The sequence below is a fragment of the Nothoprocta perdicaria genome, unplaced genomic scaffold, assembly GCF_003342845.1.
Source record: "Nothoprocta perdicaria isolate Ctin4 unplaced genomic scaffold, notPer1 scaffold_215, whole genome shotgun sequence".
NCBI lineage: Eukaryota > Metazoa > Chordata > Aves > Tinamiformes > Tinamidae > Nothoprocta > Nothoprocta perdicaria.
In genome coordinates, this window is record NW_020455371.1 from 445,253 (window position 1) to 466,155 (window position 20,903).

A 20,903-nucleotide genomic window follows, 5' to 3' on the forward strand; every position below is an offset into this window, starting at 1 on the left:
ACTGTCATGGATTTTAATAAGTTAGATTTTAAAAATATTGAAGATATTGAATTCAATTCCATTCCACCAAATTTCATTAAATTTCATTTTTTCCAATGAAAATGATTCCAAATTTGCAGTCAGTCAGTCAGTACTGAAAAAAAATGTGAGTTCTTTTTCAGTAATCTTTCCAAGACGCTTTCACTTCTACGGAAAAGATCAAAAAAGTCATGATCAAATTCTGAATTTCTATGTGTATAAATTCTATTTTTTGGTAACTTTCATAATTCCAGTGTGTTTTTCTCTCTCTATTATAACAGTTGTTCAAGCAGGTACATCTGAATTGTGCTTAAGACGCTGCAAAAAAATGTTGAGAAATCTTCCTCTACAAAACAGAATATGTTGAGGAAAAATGAAAAAGTGTTTTTGAAGATGTACTCAAAGATTAAATTATTGGAAATTAGTATTTTACAGTTTCTTCTAGAACAACGAGATGCAAGCTAGGAGACTTGAGAGCAAAGGTGCAGAAGGGCATTTGTCTGCTTTGAAGTAAAGATCGCTACTGTGAAGTCTGAGTGACAGCAACTACAGATGTAAAGCTTCAGAAATAGGTTTCTTCAGTTGAAGTGCACTTTCTTGAAAGAGTTATGCCAAATTTCAGCTACCATTTTCTTAAAAATAGCGACACATATATATACATGTGTATGTGTGTATATGCAAATATTGGGTTATTTATATGACTTTTCCCCATCTTCCCTTGAAAAACTGTACACCCCGAACTATACCACCCCTTCAGTATACTATGTAAGCATATTACATTACGTACACAGTGCCTAACCCCTTCCTTACTTTCAAGTGGTTTTCTTTCAAAGAGTTGTAAGAATTCTAATATAAAAATCACTTCAAACTGATACTTGGCACACCAAGGAAGGAACATACTGAGAAAAACAACAACAACAACAAAACAAAACAACCCCAACATTCAAATTATAGGATGCACACAACTATCCGGAGCTGAATTTCATGTATTTATGTCTGGGTCATACAGCCTAGAAGAGTTTCATTTTTTCCCAATACAATTTTACAGTCTATTCATCCATAAAGTAAACTAGATGCTTTAGGGCTTTGCACGGGAGGGTGAAGTAAGGCACATGCACAGCTGTGACAAAAGTGCAAAAACGTCCTCTGAATATGCATTACGAAACTACAGCCCATAAACACATAACCCAAACAATTATATCCTCCTTCCAAGCACTCGCATACCCTTTGAAGGAAGAAGTCTTCCTGGCATACAGGGACGTTTCATTACGAGCTTTCTCCAAAGTTATCTTCCTCCCAGCCTCACTTTCTTCTACTTGGCCACTAAACCGACGTGCCCAGACTGTTTGGGAATCCAGTAATCAGGGGCTCAGTGTTTGTGAATACACCACAGCACCTCTGAGATTTCTGTTTCGGCAATACCTAAGTGCATTGCAAACAACTCACGTAGCAGGGCCTCCCTTGGAAATGCTACGGCGAGACTCTTTCACCTCCATTTCATAGTAGGAAACAGAGTTTAATAATCAGATTCCCGTTTCACTAAAAAATCTCAAGTACCGCGAATAACCTCCGTGATGTCAGTGCACTCCTTTTGGAATAATGCTACAGCCGCTGGGAGCGAGGAGCCTGCAGAATTCTTACCCAGAGTCTTGCATCAAGACTCGGTGCTTTATGGCAAGAGGGAGAACAGAACTCTGAAGAACGGAACTAGTGACATTTGACAAGAGCTTCACTGACCTTGTCAGCTCAATTTATCTTAGTTTTTAACATATTTTATTTTATTGCAGAAGGAAAATAAGAACAGCACCATCGTTGAACATTAAACAACAGCAATGCTTGAACGTGGCAATGATGCAAAGTATGTTATATTCTAATCTGATTTTCTGATGATGTAGCTATAAAAACACATTGGTTTCCACTTCCAAAGCTAAGGCACACACAGTGAGCACACTCCTGCATTGAAATACCACCAGTTTACATCGCTGACTGCCCACCTACACCTTCTCCCCGATGCAAATGAACAGAAGCTGCTGCTGCTTTGTTACTCCTATCGCTTCTTGCTGCTCTGACCACGCACCTGCATTGTAGTATCTGACTAAATCCAGAACAAAACTTTGAAAATCTTCAATGTGCAAGGAAAAGCTGAAAACACTTTGAGAACCTTACTAGTAAAAATGGAACATCCTGTCTTTTCTTAATTGCTTACAAAATTAATTCAGAATAAACACTGTATGTTATCATTGGCATTTGTGAACTAGTGCTTCTAGCACTGCAATATTGAAGATTAAGTTGTTCTTTTTTTTTTTTTTTTTTGACCTGATACCAACTGTGCAGTTCCTAACTCAGAAAGACAGCAAAGGATTTTCAGAGCTTCACTTTATATAGCAGAAACACAAAGAATCTTGCACAGCCTATTACAGTCGGTAAAGTATCTTCAAAGAGAGGCTACTCAGTTGATGTCACACCTTGACTTTAGTCAGGCCTTTGAAATTGTCTTTGATGCTGTTAAAGGCAAATCCAGGAAATCTGAGTGAAATACAGGACAGTAAGCCTGACATCTTGAACAGACACCATCACTAGCACATCTTGGCTTATAGGCCAGCCAAGGATGCTGTTCAACAAACAGGCGAATAAAGACAATCCAAAGGATACTGTGCTTATCTGGGCATCTTCTAAACATGTCCCCCAGTCTCCCACCAAAATCAATTCACCAAAATGATGAATCTCCCACCAAAAATTTGGTGACTCTCCCACCAAAATCATTTCAGACAGAAACAGTCATGCCATAAGAGAGATAAATAGTAGATAAATAATTGTTTTTTTAACCTTTTTAACCTGGCAACCAGGCTAAAAGATACTGATTTGGTTGTAACTCTGCAGTGCTAATAGGACAGTAGAGGTTCAAGTTCATGTTAAAGAATGGCAGGAAGACCTAGCAAGGTCAGTAACCAGACAATAAAATAACAAATTAAATTCACTGTAAATAGATGTATAGCAATACACCTATGATTACTTTTTTCAAAAGTTAATTGCATAGAAACAAGCTCTGGCATGACCAGAACTAGATTACAATAGATAGATCTGTGAAAAACATTAGCTAAATGATCAGTAGTGTAAAAAAAGAAGAAATATTAGGAATTATTGGGAGAAAACACAGAACAAAACACAGGGAGTACCAGTTATATCACAGTTTCACTTGTACATTCGATTCTGTGCCCTTTTCTGCTCCCCATCCCAAGACAGATTTAGAATGGGAGATTAGGTTCCAAAGAAAAGTGAATAAAGAAATGGTTTCTGTATGTGCAACAATTAAAGAGATGCAGGGGGGACATAAGAGGAGTGTATGTGGTCAGGATAAGCACAGAAAAGTGTGTATGGATCCCCTGCTGCCCTGTCTTCCAATACAAGAACCAAGAGACAACAAAGGCAAACAACAGTCATGAGGTTTAAAACAAAAGCATGAGGTCCTTTATGCAACAGATGGTGGATCTGAGGAAGTTCCTGATACCTGCTGAACAGATGCTCATGAGCTTAATCAGGGTTTGGATGAATTCATGGAAGAGAAAACCCCTGCTGGTTATTAAATTCCATATCCAGCTAAGAATGTCATTAAGGATGAAAGTGTTTGAAGGTTGGGAGGGTCATGGGCAGAGCATCATGCCTGCCTGCACTGTTCTTGTATTATTCCTTCGGTAGCTATTTCTGACTTCAAGGAACAGGAATAGGTGGACTTTGGTTGGGTCCCATACAAGAAATTCTGTTCTTTTTCAGAGCATATTAGGGCAGCACGGCCAGTTTTGTTCAGAAAAACACACACTGATCATCTATAACCCAGGGCCGAAATGAAAGCTGTACTGAATGAAGTTGCACAGATATCTGCCAGGGCTCTAATCAGCACTTTTGTTAAAGACCTGAAGTAAGGAATTGCAATTTAGATTTTGTAGATGATAAACTGGGAAGAACTCTAAGTGTGCTGGAGGACAAGATGAGTTTTTTTAATGATTTTGAGAAACTGGAAATCTATTTGAAAGCTTTCTCTCCCACACTAAACAGTTATTTAATAGAGAAAAGTGCTAACTTTCTCTTTGAATAAATACATCAACTGTACAAATACAGAATGAGAAGAACTGGTGAGGAGCAGCTGTGCAGAATAGCATGTAAGGATTACATTAACTCACAAACTTAACAAGAGTGAACAGTGCTCTTGCAAACGTTGTAAACCCCATAAAGTTATGAATAAACAGAAGAACAGCCTGTAAAACACGTTAATTAATCCTGCTGCTGCTTTCCACTCAGGCAGAATCTGACCTGTGGTGCTAAGTTGCCTCTGCATCAAGGAGGATGTAGATGGGGTAGACAAACTCCAGGAACTGTAGTGAAAATTATCAAATATCTATAAAACAACAGGCAGACACGGGGCCCTCCCTCTCTCCAAATGATGGCTTGTAGCTGCAAGATTTAGAAGGGAACAGACAGGTTTTAAATAAAAATGGCTCTAAAAGATGAAAATAAGTCTACCATCCATGGTGTACAAAATAAGCTTTAGAAAGCAAAATTCAACTTAGAAATTAAGGGAAACTCTCTATTGCTAAGTTTTGTGAAGCACCAGGAGATACTGGCTGTGAAATCTGACAAGCTGGAGAAGCAGAGAAGGTTTTAGACCTTGTCTGTCTTCAAAAGGGAGACTAGGTGAACAATGGCATTGAACCTCTTTGCAAGGAAGGGAAGCAGTTTGACTGCTTCTGTTTCAACACTCAGTTACTTAACATATTATTTTAGATTCCATTTTGAGAAGTAGTAAAGACCTTCAGTTTAAATGGTTGAATAAACAAAAATCTCCTTATAATTAACATACTAAATTTTGAAAAAGCGAATTGAACAACTAGTAAAATCTCAAGATTTTTAATAAAGAGGAGGCACAGATTCTTCAAACTACAGTCGAACATTACATTTATATCTCCAATATCATGTCATGGAAAAATCTTTTCAGGTAGAGAAGATTGCAAGACGAATTATATTTTAAAATTATTATTAGGAACAGACAGACTCTATATGATAAAGAACAGGAAGTAGTCTGCAAAAAGTTAGGAAAGGTGTTAGAAATGAAAGAACTGGTGAAAGTCTATGTGATTTAGGCTTCCAAATACACCACTCCTCCTGCAAAGAAAGCAAATATGAAACAAAACAAACCCCAAACAAAATATCAGTAAGTATATGGTTTAGCCACATAAAAAGCAAAGAAATTGAAAATATCGAAGCTGAACAAGACCCAAATTAAAGTTCTGCCTTCATTTTTTATAACAGCAATGATCACAGGTCAAGGACAGCATGGGAATGATGGCATGGAAACAATTTCTTTTTGTTCCAAGGGAAAAATAAACATAAGTTTCATGTTGCTAAGGGCAAAAGCTCACAAAATTTCCTTTTCAAAATTATGACAAAATTGAAACATGAAAGTTGTTACTCCCAAACTACTGAGTTTCAAAGTTTTTCATATGGGTAACATACCTCACTAGAAAACAGAGTACATATCACAACACAAAAGGTGATCTGAATAGCCATAATCAAGTATTCTGAAGTTTTGGAGCAAGAGAAAAGTATCACCTTCCCAGAGATACAAGGAAAACGGATCAAAACTGTTTATAGATTTACCAGGCTCATTTGGTTTGTCTCACTGAAGAGAACAAACCAACCAATCAACCAAAAAAAAATGTAATGTTTAACTGATCTGGCCTTAACACTTGCCAAAGCACCATTTCTGAAATTCAATCTAGTTGAAGAAGATTATAACTTTAAATAATACCTTTAAAATTATTTAAAATGGCTAGGAAAAAAAGAAAAATACGCTGCTCAGAAAGGTGAACTACTGGAGAGAATGGAAGGTCATAAGACAGTTCTAACAAATTCTTAAGAATTACACCTAGAATTAACATTCTCTAGTGTAGGGTTACCATCACTCCCAGTGAGGGTCCAAAAAATAAACAGAAGATGAGAAATTATGTAAATACAGAAGAGAAAATACAGTTTTCAGAAATAATTTGTATAATATTAAAGTCTAAAAATAAGATTAAGTAGTCTAAAGTAATGAAATTCAGAAAATTAAACAAAATGCCGTAAATCTCAGAGGTGAACTCATGGCTCAGAAAGGACATAAGGGAAGAAAAGAAATCTCAGATTTCAAGATTTCTATCATCATGGGATGGCAAGTTATGGACACAATGATGCCGCAAAAATGGCACTTCTACTTAATGGCACTTATCAACACAGGTACATCCAGTAAAGGTATCTACTGCACGTACAAGACAGTGGACAGATCCCCGTGTGGAATACCAGGTAAAATTCCACTTAGATGAATTCAGCTTTGAAAAGATTGCACACAAAGGTGCTAAAGGGAATGATCACACAACAGACACTGTTTAGTCTGTGCAAACTCTTTAGATCTTTCCCCTCTTTTCCTTGTATTAGGACAGAGCTCTACACACAGAATCATTTGCTTTTAGCTCGCAGGAGTTACAACTATACAACATAGCCTCTACACACCTATGATGTTTTATTAAGCTGAGATGACTATACCGTGTGCCCTTCTTTGGATATTTTTTATATGTTTATATACATTTGTATATGTTTATGTATATTTATATATTATGTATATATATGTATATTTTATATGCTTTTTTTACACTCTGAAGTACAAATATCGAAGTGAGTTCACTCTCAAAGGGATTAAAAAAGGGAAATAAAGAGTTTGTGAAAGAGGTAACATCAATGCAATAGGTCAAGACCAGACCCAATGGCTTATTGGAGCATCTTTTAGCTAACAGGTTGTAGCCAGTGAGGCCCTTATACCAGGCTGACCACTACAGCACTTAGAAAGAGTGTTCTTTGCTTTAGTCTCTTACCATCACCTATCCACCTAGCTAGGGATGGAGGGCAGTGGTGGCTGTATTTCAGGGAGAACCAGCTATGAGAAGGCAGCAGCAGTCTGCAGCCAGAGCTCCTCTTCTCCACAGGCACCACCGGGTTGCAAACAGGATGCAAGGGAAGCGCTCTCTGGGAAAGGGCGCTTCAAAAATGGGATCCAAACATAGTTTAGTTCAGCGTTCCCATGTGGCAACCGCTAGCCTGCCCTCAGAAACACTCTTCTGTCAGCCTGAAAATCACTTAGCTGCGCAGAAGTCGCAAATCCATTACAGCTTAGAGATGTTTTACTTCATAAATGTTATGGTAATTGGAAGAAGACATGAAAAAAAGTCTTCCTAACATTAGGTTAATTTGTGTATTTAACAGAGCTTTGCAGATAATTACTGTTACAGTTTTTCCTGTTCCATCATTTTCTCCTCTGATAGAAAAGGTCTTATAGATATTAATAGTGGAAAACAAGCTTTACTTGGCTTTTTTTTTTGATATGTATTTTTAATTAACCTGTTTATTGAAGTTGCCATGTCCTTCCAACTTTATGCAAAGACATTCTTTAATGGTGTAAGTACAGTTCAGTCAAAAGACCACAGGAGATAATATAACATACTCTTAAATTGGTTATTCCAACACAGCACATTCCTCTTGCAGAGGATTCCTAAATCCATGCTATCTTCTATTTTTTGGTTTATGTTACAGACTAGTAGTCAAGAGCTGAGGAAGTAAAAATGTGTAGTTCTAGCTTCTCAAAGACAAGCTGTTATTAAACTATATTTAACTGAAAATTTAAACCTACCTTTATCTTCTTCAGCAATCACTTTATCCACCGCATAATCCGCATCAAAAATGTAGCGGTAAAAGCAGAGCTGGGTGTACAGGGCCTTATCAGAATACTGTAATATAAAGAAACAATGATTAAAATTCCCATTCCAAGAAGGGTATCTTTTGCATCTATTTTTTATTTCTAATATCAAAGGGCATTTCCTTCTGTGCTTCCTGTGCTTTTCTAACAGATTATATGCTCTGTTCATGTCAGATTTTTATTTTATTATATTACTGTGAAATCTCTTTACTACATATTTCGGTTTATTTTTTCCCACAACTTAAACCAGGCATTTATATTGATCATAGTAAATTTATCATTTCTTTAGATATGCATATTGGCATACCACACTGACGATGCAGGAGCAAAATGAGATTCATGAGAATGACAGGACAAGGGAGTAACTTACTCCTAACGCCTGAGGACAATGCACAGTGGCATGATCTCAAAAAGGAAAAATGGTTAATATATACTTCTGATGAACACAGGTGCTTGGCCATATTTCGGTGCCACCCAGCCCTCCATGCACACACACAGCTGTGGTTATATAAACTGTGAACATGTCTTTCAAGTAAAAACAGCTGCATATATACCTTTAAAGATTATGCCACTGTCTTGCTCTACACATCTGCGAAGGCTACTGCATGTAAGTAATCACACATTTGGTTCAAAGCTCTGCAGGTGTGTACATGTGCAATACCATATTCAATTAAATCCTCTGCATGTCACTGATGTCAAGCTTCTGTGCTCTTTCTCCAGCTCGAAGGTACGTGCCTGTATGCATTTAGAGCACTGTTGTCATTCTGTGCGTCAGGAAACTGCTGGGATAGACATGAGATAGTTCTACACCAGCCCCTCTACGGCTAAACCATTTCAAGTTAATTTTATTGAAGTCTTGCTCAATAGCACCACATTCAACATGCTGCCTGATACTGGGCCTCAAACATTGGCCAGCTGAAGATTTGTGCTCCAAAAACCCATAACTAAGAATGAAATCACCGTAACTGCAACGGACTTAGAAGCAGTGCCCAGTTCAGTATGTTTTGGGTACATGCAGGCACGTACCAACCCCTGAAGATTGTCCCGATGAGCTATAAAACCCACACAGGTTGTGGTTAGATTACAATTCAATTGCTGCTCAGTATACCATCAGGAATGAGACAGCAAATGCACTGGAATAACAACTGATAACTACTTAGGCTTACTGGAATTCTGCTTTAATTTAGCTTTTCACTTTTCTACCCAACAAGCCAAGTTTTGTTATTAAATTCAGCTAATCTTATACTTCTCTCAACACATTATATGGCATCTACAACTATTAAGCAACCCATGTTGAGACATTTGACAACTATTACTCCTGCTCAGTTTTTTTTCTTAATTATTTTAACATTATACTTTTCTTCCACTCCATGTGAACCTATTTTAAAAAAAGACACAGAAGCTTATTTTATTCTCTATTAGCTATTCTACGATATGCATCATCATTATACTATTATACACCAGTTATTTTTAGTAAATCCTGATTACTGCTTCCTGAAGAAGAAAAAAGGAGGACGACAGCGATTAAGTTATTTGTTTAGTTTTTTAGATTCAGCTGTAATTGCTGGTACACATCTCCCTGACTGCACACATGAAGCAGGTTGAATAGAACACTGAAATTACCTCCTTCATAATAGTTTGTTTTGATAATGTATTGTGTGTCGAGATGATGAGAAACAGTTGCTGTCAATTTGATTAGCCATTATATTTTTATGTTAATTGCCATTATTGGGTCCATTCTGTTTAGTGTCACCATAGAAGCCATACAATGTTAGCATAAATAACAAATTGGAGTAAATTAGGAAGATATATTTTTGCCAATTCATTTTAATTGCCCCTCAGTCCTTCCGTCGGTTAACGCAGCTGTTGACCCATAATAAGCGCTAGGTCAATATAGCTGCTTGTCAATTCAGAAATGCAAAGTGCTGTGTTGCTGGTAATGGATATACAACAACCTTTGCCAGCCAACTGAAGCAAACGAATGACAACCCCCATGAAAGAATAAAGCCTCAGCTATGGAGTTGAGTGACCTGATATTAGGAGGCAGGCTAATTGAAAGTCACTGCCTAAATGGATAAAGAAAATACAAAAAAAAAACAGCATGGAAAAATGTGGATGTGCACACATAGACACATACATATATATATGCATATATGTTTATAGACAAACATACAGATTTTTTTACTCATACTTTAAGTGTGTTAACATCTCCTTCTCTTTAACTTCTCACCATACTTTACAATCAGTAAGACGGGTGGAAAAGAAATGGTTCTGGAGATTTTCATAAAATTAACCATGCATATGGCGCATATAAAGCCAAGAAAGAGATCTCTTTAATTTATAAGAACATTATGGATGTTTTGTACCACCACTTATTTTATTCCCTTTAATTTTCAGTAACCTACAGGTTAAAACACAAATAAACAAATGACCCCCTTGCCCCCCAAACCTAAACCATTGTAAACTTTAAACACACAGAACGCTTTATAGGTAATGGTGAATTTCTGTTCCTTTCTTCACACCGTACAGGCTTGAATTCTGAACAGATGAAGATAAAATTATTTTGAAGTTCCTATGTATTGTTCATGATGTTTGATTTCTTGATTTCATTAAGAACTGTCTTCAGTAGGTAAGTCTGCTTCCTTGACAGCTTCCATTCATGGAAAGAACACTCTGTACCAAAGCAACCAGACATTTTTTTTGTATTTTATTTAGAAGAGCAATAAACAGATGTAGGAACCAAAGGTACACCGTCTGTATTCATCAGCTATTTACTCCTTTGACAGAAAATTACATATGCAACAGAACACTAACAGATGAGATGGGAAAAAAAAGGAGAAAAAAATCACTGTGCTCAGCCAACAGGTATTCATTTAAAGAAATCTAGGTTTAATACGGTTCTAGAATCCTCTGGTTTCAGCAGGCCAAACACAAGTCCTCAACATGTCATCCCAGAAAGATCTCCTAGGATAGATCATGTACTAGGAAACCGATGGTGTCTTCTTAACAGAACTGATGAAAGGCAACACTGGTTAATCAACTTTTTCCCTATTTTGTTTCCATGAAGAGGCCAAAAGAAACAGGCTACAAAACGTTCAGTCATAAGAAAAGTCCTGCTCACCTACCACATACCCTAGGGAATACTTGTTGGGGCATATACTGGCGAAGGAGACTTCACAGATGTATCATCATAGAACCACAGAATGGTTAAGGCTGGAAGAGACTAAAGATAACTAAACTAACAGTGGAGAAGAATTGTCAGTGTTGACCCTTGTTCATCTTAAAAAAGCCAAATGCTTCATGAGCATTTCTTTAAATGACAAGAAGCTGATGGCAGCTGCATTTAGGTGTTGAAACTGGAAGCGTCCTGCCTTCATGCCTTCATGCGGACTGCTTTGGATTACATCTCTAAGAGGAGGTTTAAGATTTTTATTTCTTCTTTAGCATCTCCCAAATTTCTACTCCATAGACCCACCACACTCATGAACCTTCCTTTTTTTTTTTTTTTTTTTTTTTTTGACTTTCTTCTCACCTGATTCATTCCCATACATTCCTCCTGTGGCAATGAGAAGTAATTACAAAACCTAACCACCCCCAGTTTGCTAACTACTACACGGCTTTGCAAAGGAGATAATTTCCACAGACTACAGAAGTTATTTGTATTACTTCAATTAATTGTAATACAAAACAGTGGCACCACTTCATTAATCAGCTGCTTGAGAGAGTGACTTTGGTGAGAAGTCTTTTTTGTAATTTGATTAGAAAGAACAGTGGTTCTTATTATTGTTAAATGAATCAGGATGTCCATCAAGCAAATTACTTAGGACAAGTTCTTAATACTATAAAAAGCAAAAAGGAAGGGAAAAGAGATTCTTTTGGCAGAAAATCGGATCTCAGGCATTTTCAAAGCGCACATGTAACTAAGCGGAGCTTACAGGAAATACTTCAGTGTTTGAGAGGCATTTCCTCCCCTCCCCCCCTAGAAAGATGCAGTAATTAAAACCTAATTATTATCTTCATTTTAAACAAAACCTAAAGTGAATACCAATTAATAACAACATACTAATGAGCATCTGCTGTGATGAAATTGAATATGAATGTGCTGCAAATTTCGGGTAATTTATTTTTTCGGGGAAGTGCCACTGGTCTCAATCTACTGCTGGAAGACTGTATAGACTTTACACATTTTCTATCATGTCTCTTATAAGCAGCAATTTCTATTTTCAAAAGGCAGCATAGCTTGGCAATGTGGATATTTATGTATCCAAACGCTATCCATGCTACATTAAAAAAAATAACAAAACCAAAAAACTCATGTTCTCTTGTGTCAAATGCATTATTTTCATCAGACCAAGCTCATACAGACCCAATCACCATTGCAGTCTGAAGGTAGACTCTTGTTTACAAAAAAGGCCTAACAAGGTGAATTAATTCAACACTGAATGCTCATTAGTTGTGGGCTCCACCTCACCCTCCACTTATATATAAGGATAACAAATGCTGAAATTTCATCTTATATATCAAAAAAAGCAGTTTAAAATGCAGGGCTGATCTGCAACCAGTAGGATGGAAGTACCTGAAATCACAAGAATTTGTACTGGTTTAGGTCACGTTTAGAAATGAGTGAGAATATCATAGATGATCCAACAAGACACAACACAACACCACAACACAACACGAGCATAAACACAGAAAAGTGGATGCAGAATTGGGTGAACAACATCTACTGGCAAGGGGCTGAGTAAAAGGGTTAACACAATACCCCCAGCATGGATCTTGAGAATATCATTATTAAACATTTTCAATAAAAAAATCCTTGGAGAAAAAGCAACTATTAAAGAAATTTAATAGCAAATTATTTATGGCCATAACGAAGAAGCTAAATGAATTATCTGAAACTGGAAGACTCCCAAGTGGGAACTATTCTATACTGAGATCCATAACAAGATACTTCAAAGTAAAGTGACAGGAGGAAGGAATATGGAGGAGGTACATAAAATGAAAAGCCAGTATGAGAAGACCAGGCAATATTTACCCAAAAATCTCTTAAAGAATGCAAACCTGACGTAGTTGGGATGTCAGTACTGGTAAAGCACTCCTACTTAAAGCTGACAGTGTTAGCAAAAATATAAAAATAAGCATTGTTCCTCTTCATCAGAAATGTATTTTTAAACAGAGTCCTTGGTGCTCATTAACAATTTCTTGTCTTAATGATAGGTATGCAACACTCCATTACTGTGTGAGCTCTACTGCTCATATGGACATGTATTAAAAACAAAATCCAACTCACCAATTGAGCAAAAACTATTCACTTCGCTGACAGCCTATCAGAAATGGACCCCATCAAAGCTAACTCGTTTGCTGCGTGGCCAGCAGCTGGCACAGGAGGCAACGGCAAACCCTGCTGCGGCTGAGGCAACCAGGCACTGCCAGCAAGGAGGGAACTGCGCGCGCACCCGCTTCCAGGTTTGGGCTCCCACCCCTCCTTGCACCCAGCATGGAAGCTCATCCGAGCAGTTCAACCAGATCTGGCAGTGAAAACAGAAGTCTAAACTAATAGAAAAACGACTTGCTCGCTTTTGAGGGGTTGGGTGTCAGATCTGCCCAACAACACCCTTAGCACAGAGAATTCAGTGCGTTCTTTATTCTGAAATTTCAGTATCAAGATGTTTATGACTGATTTTTGATATTACTAATATTTTATGTGAATATACAAAAGGTACATACACATAAAACTTAGGACACTTATGAGTGAAATCAGACATGTGTGTACACAAACTTCCACCAGGGGAAAAGGTGCAGGGCCTAGTTTTATCCAAATAATTGAAGTCCTTGATTCTAAATTGAATAAAGAAACAAATATATGAGTAACATCTCATGACTCTGGAGAAACTCTGGAGAAACTGGAGAAAAAAAAAAAAGAAATCTTGTTTTTTTATTTTATTTTTTTTAACTTAAACCCAATGACCTTCAGAATTATCTGCCCTTTGACTATCCAAGTGGACAGTATGAAGTAGTTTGGTGAAAAGTAGCCCTGATTCACCCAAAGTAATGTGGTGAAACAACATGACCATTGAAAGACAACCCCGTAAAGCAAAGCTGTCCCTCTGCACTGGAGATACAGTATCCCAGTGTATGTTAACACATCCACCACATCACAGAGAAGCTAACACAGCAACACAGCTCCATCTTGCTCTGAGGGTTATTGATGTGCCCATTGAGCGACGAGCACTCACAGCTGAAAATACAGCTCATCTGCTTATTCAAAATACAGAAAAAAAAAAAAAAGAAAAATGTACAGAAGAACTCTTATCACGGAACGGAATTCTCTTAGCTTTCAAGCAACTTCAAGTATTTCCATTTAAAATTCAAAATCCTGATTTTATTCCCAACAAATCAGAGCCCAAACAAGAGTCCCAGAACAGAGCAATTTATTCAGCTCCTTGAGAAGAAGCACATTAGGGGCACCCAGCTACCAGGGCTAAACTACTCCCGGCACGCAAGCTAGCCCACAACAGGCTGGGTAGCCTGACTGCAGCTGTGCTTATAACCTGAAGCAAACCTTCAGTGTGCAGCCTGAATGGCAAGCATTGCACTAAAGGAACAGCAAAGATGTAAAAAACTATGGTTTTCTCACTGTGCACTGAGTTTTGATTCTCCAGATAGATGCATGTTCATGCTGTTAAGAGTCTACTACAATTGGAGGCACAGTTAAGGCTATATATGCAGCCCTGTCTTGCCACTTTGCTGAGTTCTGAATGTTCCCTCATGAGCAGAAGGTCTCAATGTGGAAAAGTCTTATACAGGAAATTATTATAATCTGAGAAGCCCTCCAGCATCAGCTTTGTTTGTTGAAAGAGTAGTATATTGGTAACTAAATATTCCAATTGCTTATATGAAGGAAAGTATACAGCACAGAAAGTTATACACTGGTGGAAATGCTTACACTATTATTAAGCTTACATGAAACCACTATTAAGATTTCCTGATGCTTTCAATCATAAGATTATTTTTCAAATATGTTCATCCCTATCCTGAAACTAAAAGATCATAGGTTATATTTTCCATCTAGACTAATAATTTTCCTTCATTCTATCAAAGAAATACCAAAAATACTTTCATAGGAGCTCATACAAGGTTTTGGGTCTGACAGGACACATCATTTCCCTTTACCTTTATAATTCACAAAGTCAACCCTAATTGAGAAGGAAGAAATGTGGAAAGAGCAAAGAAAAAAATCTGCCCGGGGCAGTTTCAGAGAAGAACCCCACCTACCATCTATCAGCTGTAGTCTTATTTCATGGCAAAAAGAGACTAAAGATTAGACTCTGCAGACTAGGCATAAGGCAACTTTCTGTACCATTTTATGCAACGTTGCTGACATATTAAAAGAATGGCTGCATATTGTCAAGAATGAGGGAAAGATTATCTCTTATTATCTTATTTAACCTCATTTTGAATATTCCGTCTGCCTTCAAAACGGAGGAGGATGGCACTGCTGATGTTCTGATGCAGGATGTTTTGATAACAACAGAAAGAAAATGTAGAACCAAGTCACGATGCTGCAATCTAGACCCTGCTAGACATAGCAAGTATAAATGTGAGAGTATAAGATTTCTGCTTAGATAATTTTTTAAAAATTACTTTATATTACTACTTTAAAAAAGTATTTTTTCACCAATCGATATACTCTGCACAAACATTTAACACTTGTTTGCTGGCCAGAAGAACATACTACAAAAGTGGGAAGTTTGGCTTATATACATTTATTTAAACTATGATTATATTAGGAAACAGCTAATATTGCATTTTTTCCCTGCAAAATAATTTACTAATTGTGAAAAGGTATAAAAAGTGAAAAGCATTGTTTTTAACCAAAAGTTACTTACCACTCAACATGCACAAATATAGCATTTTAAAATTATTTATTAGTAAATAAATAAAACAATAAATAGGCTAGATACACAAGCAAATAAGCTTATCTAAAGATGCTTTAGATGTAAAAGCATGAATGTAAAAATAACAAAAAAGTACCATTTGCAGGGAGGAAACCGAATATACCAATTTGGGTCGAAATATTCCTGTCACTCAAGACTTCGGAACTCAATTCCCCCAACTGCAGCTTTTAGCAAGAGTTTAAAAAGCCTGAAAAGCTTGCTTTCCTCCTTCAGTCTTTCAAATTGTAATAAATTAGTCTTTGCTCAACTGGTTAAATAATCTGAAAGAATACATCCTCTAATCCTAATATATCCTAATGCAGAGGATAATTTCGTCTAAAGCAAATTTGGCAATTCAGTAAATTCTAACAGACCTTGTTCCTTTTTCTAATCTCAAATTCCCCTGAAAGTTAAGACAATGAGGACACAGGCTAAGACATGAGAAAACGCTTGAGCTATTCACCGTGTACCTGGAAATATTTTCCTTTGAAATATTTGAAAATCAGGATTGTTCAGAGATGATTGAAACCTCCCCTCTAACGTGCTACCAACCTACACAAGCAGCTCTTGAAGCTTCCCAAAGAGAAGCAAAGAAATGGCAAACAGACTTGCAATATAGTTTCCTTACTCAACTTGCTTACCTTTTCTTCTGGAGCTAGGATGCACACAAGTGAATCCTCTGCTAAATATGACCTCTCTTTGTTTGTTCCAAAGGGATCGACCATTTCCCATAAGGTCATAATACCATCTACCTATTTACACCTATATATAATCAGCTCTATCAGTGCAAGTCTTGATCTCATGCCCCTGAGCAGCTCTCGCAGGCTGTACTAGAGCAGCACTCTAGCATACGCTAAAGGAACATCATGTTGCAGTGACGACAAAGCAAAGATGAGCATCTTTTCTGTGTCAATACACAGTACACACCACTCTATATGCTAAATTTGAGGGGTTTTTTTCCTTTAAATGATAAGTGTTTCTGGTATTGTCAACCAATTTAATGATACTCTGAATAGCACCAGTTTTAAACAACAGATGTATGTTTAAAATTGACTGTTATTGATGTCAACTTTGTGGACTGTTTTGAAATCACGTTGCTTCCAACCTGCATCCTACAATTCCCAAATTCAAACAGGAGAGAAAGACACCAACCGTAGGATTATCCACTAAGAAAAGGAATTAATCCACCTAAGAACAGGCAAAGACTGGGCCCTTCAGGTTTTGATTCCATCAGCTGCCCTAACTGGAGAGGTCAATATTGCGCGTGTGCACGTGAAAACAAATACTGCAACAGATTGCAGATTCTGAGGATCCTCAGAAACTTAAAAAAATTTCAAATATGTCTGAAAGCTACAGTTCCATGCATTACTAAACTAACACACATGCCAATTCAAAAATGACCGTCTAATGATAATTATGCAAATTATCTAAATTGTCTCTTCATTTTCATAGGACATGCCCCACATACACAACCAAATGGCAATGAACTGAGCAGCTGACAGAGACAGCTCTGTAGCACATTAATAATCATAATCCCCATAATCCTTTTACTGCCATATTTCGTCCCTTCTGCTATGAAAATTTGGACTATGTTTTATCTTCCACTGATAAGATGTGGCACATTTATTAACAGCAACAACAAAAAAGTCCATAAAATGACAACGTACTAAAACTAGGTCCTCAGAATATAATTTTTCTGTAGTTAGTTTTCATTCATGTTAATTATTCTGTCCTTAATAATCCCAGTCTTGGGAATGGTCAACTGGCCACTTGTGTGGGATAGGGAAGCAGTAAAAAGCTGTTTTTTCTAGTTTTCCTAGTTATTATATGCAGAGAGACTCCTAGTTTCTTATGAGTGCAAGCAATCCCAGCTAACAGATGAGCTACCCTCATATGGATCAACTTACTGGTTTATTATTAAAATTACTCTTTACATTGCTAATTAATCTAAATATGTATATTTATATAAAGGCCTGAGAAATAAATCTTAAACATTTGAAAAAAATATACTTCCAAGCAAGGAATTCCCATCCAAGGAAGACTAAGTTGTTGACCAATCGTTTTATAAAAAACTACCTACCAGCAAACACACATTTTGTGAGTAACTTTTTTTAATCATCATCTTCAGTGGATTAAAGCTTAATGTTTCCGTACTGAAAGCGACTGGTGACAATAACTTGTTTTCTAAGTTGTCTTTGGGGTGGAACCCTCTCTAAGTGATTATTTTTGCATAAAATAATCCACGAAATCCACCTCACTAATTCAGACTAATGTGAGGGAAAGAAGCCAGGTTTCAGCAGCTAGGTAGGCCACCTCTCCACTGCCTGTCATGACATGTAATTTTGAGAAATTCAGAAGTGATGCAGCCAAAATAAAACCATTAACAGGCATGAGGCTGGCTGTCCTCAGAGCTCCTTCTTCCCAGTACTCAGTAGCGGATTGATGCTTTGGCAAAGACTCACTGGTGAATTTGTGTGACTGCTATGACAGCATGGAAACAGAAAACAAGCTCTTTGAATGGCAGCGGATTAAAAGATATTTGTCAGATTCTTCCCAAATCTAACGAAAATGTGAGGTGAATTCCCAGCAGTTTTGGCAAATCTAGCTTCAATTGAGTCTCTAACCCTCCCCTTTTTTGAAAATAGGTCTCAGATAGTTTGTACACAAAGCCTGCGGGAAGTTCAACGTTATAAATCTTACAGGGAACATACATAAGGAAATAAATAAGACATTTAACTTGTAAAGTTAGTGAAATTGTATTTCTGGGATCTAAAAGAGAGCTAACAAAAATACAGCCTGAAACTTGGGATTGGAGAAAAGTACTAAGAAGTACTTTCATACAATAAAAATGCCAATCATGTAATTTAAAATAACATGGAGGAAAAATGACCTTATCCTTCACAGTAGCACCATGCAGCACCCCAGTGCCCAAATTATGGGGAATAAAAAGATAAATAAGGATGAGGGCATTTCATTTGAGCAGAGAAAGAACAGGTTGCCTAATGCAGATGTTCTTGGATCATTTAGATCCATAACCACGTTTAGAAAAAGCAATAGAAAAAGAAAAAATACAGATTTCAAAGTTTCTGGCCCTGGAAAGTTGGATTGGCTTATTAGCCATTTTCATAAGATGAATAAGATGCCAGAACATCGACAGAAATGTTCTTACTGTTAAATACAATGTCATAATCAGTGAACTCTCACTGAACATTTCATCCAAAAAATCGTTTATCACAGTTATTGTTAAATATCGGATATGAAAATACACATAGACACACACACACAAACAAACATGTAAGAGCCCATTCAAACTCCAAAGAGCAAGGCAGCAGTTTTTACGGGATGGCAATCCCGACACTCAAACACAAAACTGGGCAGGTAGAACATCAAGTCCACAACATGCCCCAAGGTAATGAAGAGCGTGCCTGAGCCAAAAGCTACTCAGGGAATCCTTTGGGAATACTACTGTTCACCTGCTGCTCTTCACTAGGAAACTCTGGAAGATTTTGCATCTTCCTGATAAACCCAGCATTCTTCTACTAAGGTTATTCAAATGTCAGGATCCACAGAGTGAAATACAGCCAGCTGCAACAGCTGAGCACTCCCCTAATTTTTAAAGCTTTTACAAAATGCAAGCTTTCTTCATTATGTTTTCTGTACAACTTTTCTGAATTTACAAATCAAATTTACATTGCCCACTAAACTGTATGTTCATTCCTCTGTGCAGGTTTGCACTAGAAAATTTCTTTTAAAAGAGGGTACAGGATGTTCATAAAGTTCTAGGATTATATTCTGTACATTATGCCATCAATAATCATTTTGTAATTTGATGCTCTTGACATATTATAAATTCTTCAGGTCTGCATGAGTACAAACAAATATTACAGCAAGAGTAAGAATATGTTTTCGGAAAAAAATGTGGCCATGGTGGATTTTAATTACTTAAGATTTGCACAGCCAATAATGAACATCTACATATAGGGTACAGCTAATCAGAAGAGCGGTCTCAAACAGAAAATTCAGTTTTCCTAGAGCTAGCTCATTCTCTGGAGTTTCTATACTTTTTTTTTGCTATTCAGGAGGAGGAGGAAGAGGCTGAAAGTTGTCTGAAAGACTAGATTAGGCTGGATAACAACAATCTTGTATGGCAGCAGGACACTGGCCAAACTTCAAACTATTTATTTACAGTTCCAATAAACGGTTCTGTTGGGTGAGTTTTTTTGAGTGTTTTTCAGCAAGAAGAACAACCTGGCCTTTCCCTCCTTACTGTGCAGGACTCCTCTATATTATGCACTAGCTGAAATTTCTGAGCTGTCTTAATAAGACCATCTATGTAAAAATCAAGCTATGTAAGAAGAGTAGAGTACTGACAAATAAGAAATTAAAACCTGACAAAAAGGCAACATTTTCTTATCTGCTTGGACATACAAAAAAAAAAAAAAAAAAAAGTGTTCCCTACCACTTCTGGTATCTGGATGTTCAGGAGCATGACACACAACATACCAGCTAGAGAGTGAAAACAGAGCAACCGATGCATGCAGCATCTTCAAGGAAGAAATTTAATTACTTTGGTCAATCCATCCAGCTCAGGAACAAAGAAACAGACTTACATATTCTACATGAGACAGCCTACGGAGCAGAAAAGTGGCTTCCCAAACTACCTCGCAGGGCTATCAAAAAACCCTTAGAAAATAGCTTTTGTAGGGTTCTCAAAGTCTCAAAAGGTTTATGAGATGGGTATTTCAATTGTGCCCATCACTATGTGATCCAAAACGCCAATCCATTCTTCAGGTCAAATACTGCAGAAGTTTCATGTAGCATCACAACCATCTCAGTGTCAACATCCTTCCACAACGAGAAAGGCAGAAAAAACCTCGGTCTGATACATGATGAAATCTGTAATCACTAGGCTTAGCTTCTGTAACACAGTTTTAACAAACACTAACTTCTGTGCCTTTCCCCTTTATCTTCAGCTCTAAAAGGGAGTACCATTAACGGTATCCTCAAAATATTAAGAAATCCAAAATGAGGGAAATCTATATGAAAAGAAACCCAATTCTTTTTTTTTTTTTTTTTTTTTTATGTAGGATGTGGGATGGCAGGAATATGTGTAACTCGAGTTAAAACGTGTCCATTCTCCTCAATGTGTGGATATGCTGTGGATATTACTG

The 20,903-nt window shown here is 37.1% G+C and overlaps 1 protein-coding gene across 2 annotated transcripts in view; it reads right to left on the reverse strand.

Moving 5' to 3' along the window:
* Nucleotides 1-20,903, reverse strand: part of POLA1 (DNA polymerase alpha 1, catalytic subunit) — a 188,734-nt gene that overhangs the window by 31,914 nt on the left and 135,917 nt on the right. The window contains exon 35 of one of the 2 annotated variants that reach the window (XM_026038675.1): nt 7,730-7,826. The exons of the other annotated variant lie outside the window; for it this stretch is intronic. Coding sequence (XP_025894460.1) covers nt 7,730-7,826 — 97 coding nt within the window. The remainder of the gene's footprint in view (nt 1-7,729; nt 7,827-20,903) is intronic. 2 annotated transcript variants of the gene reach the window in all.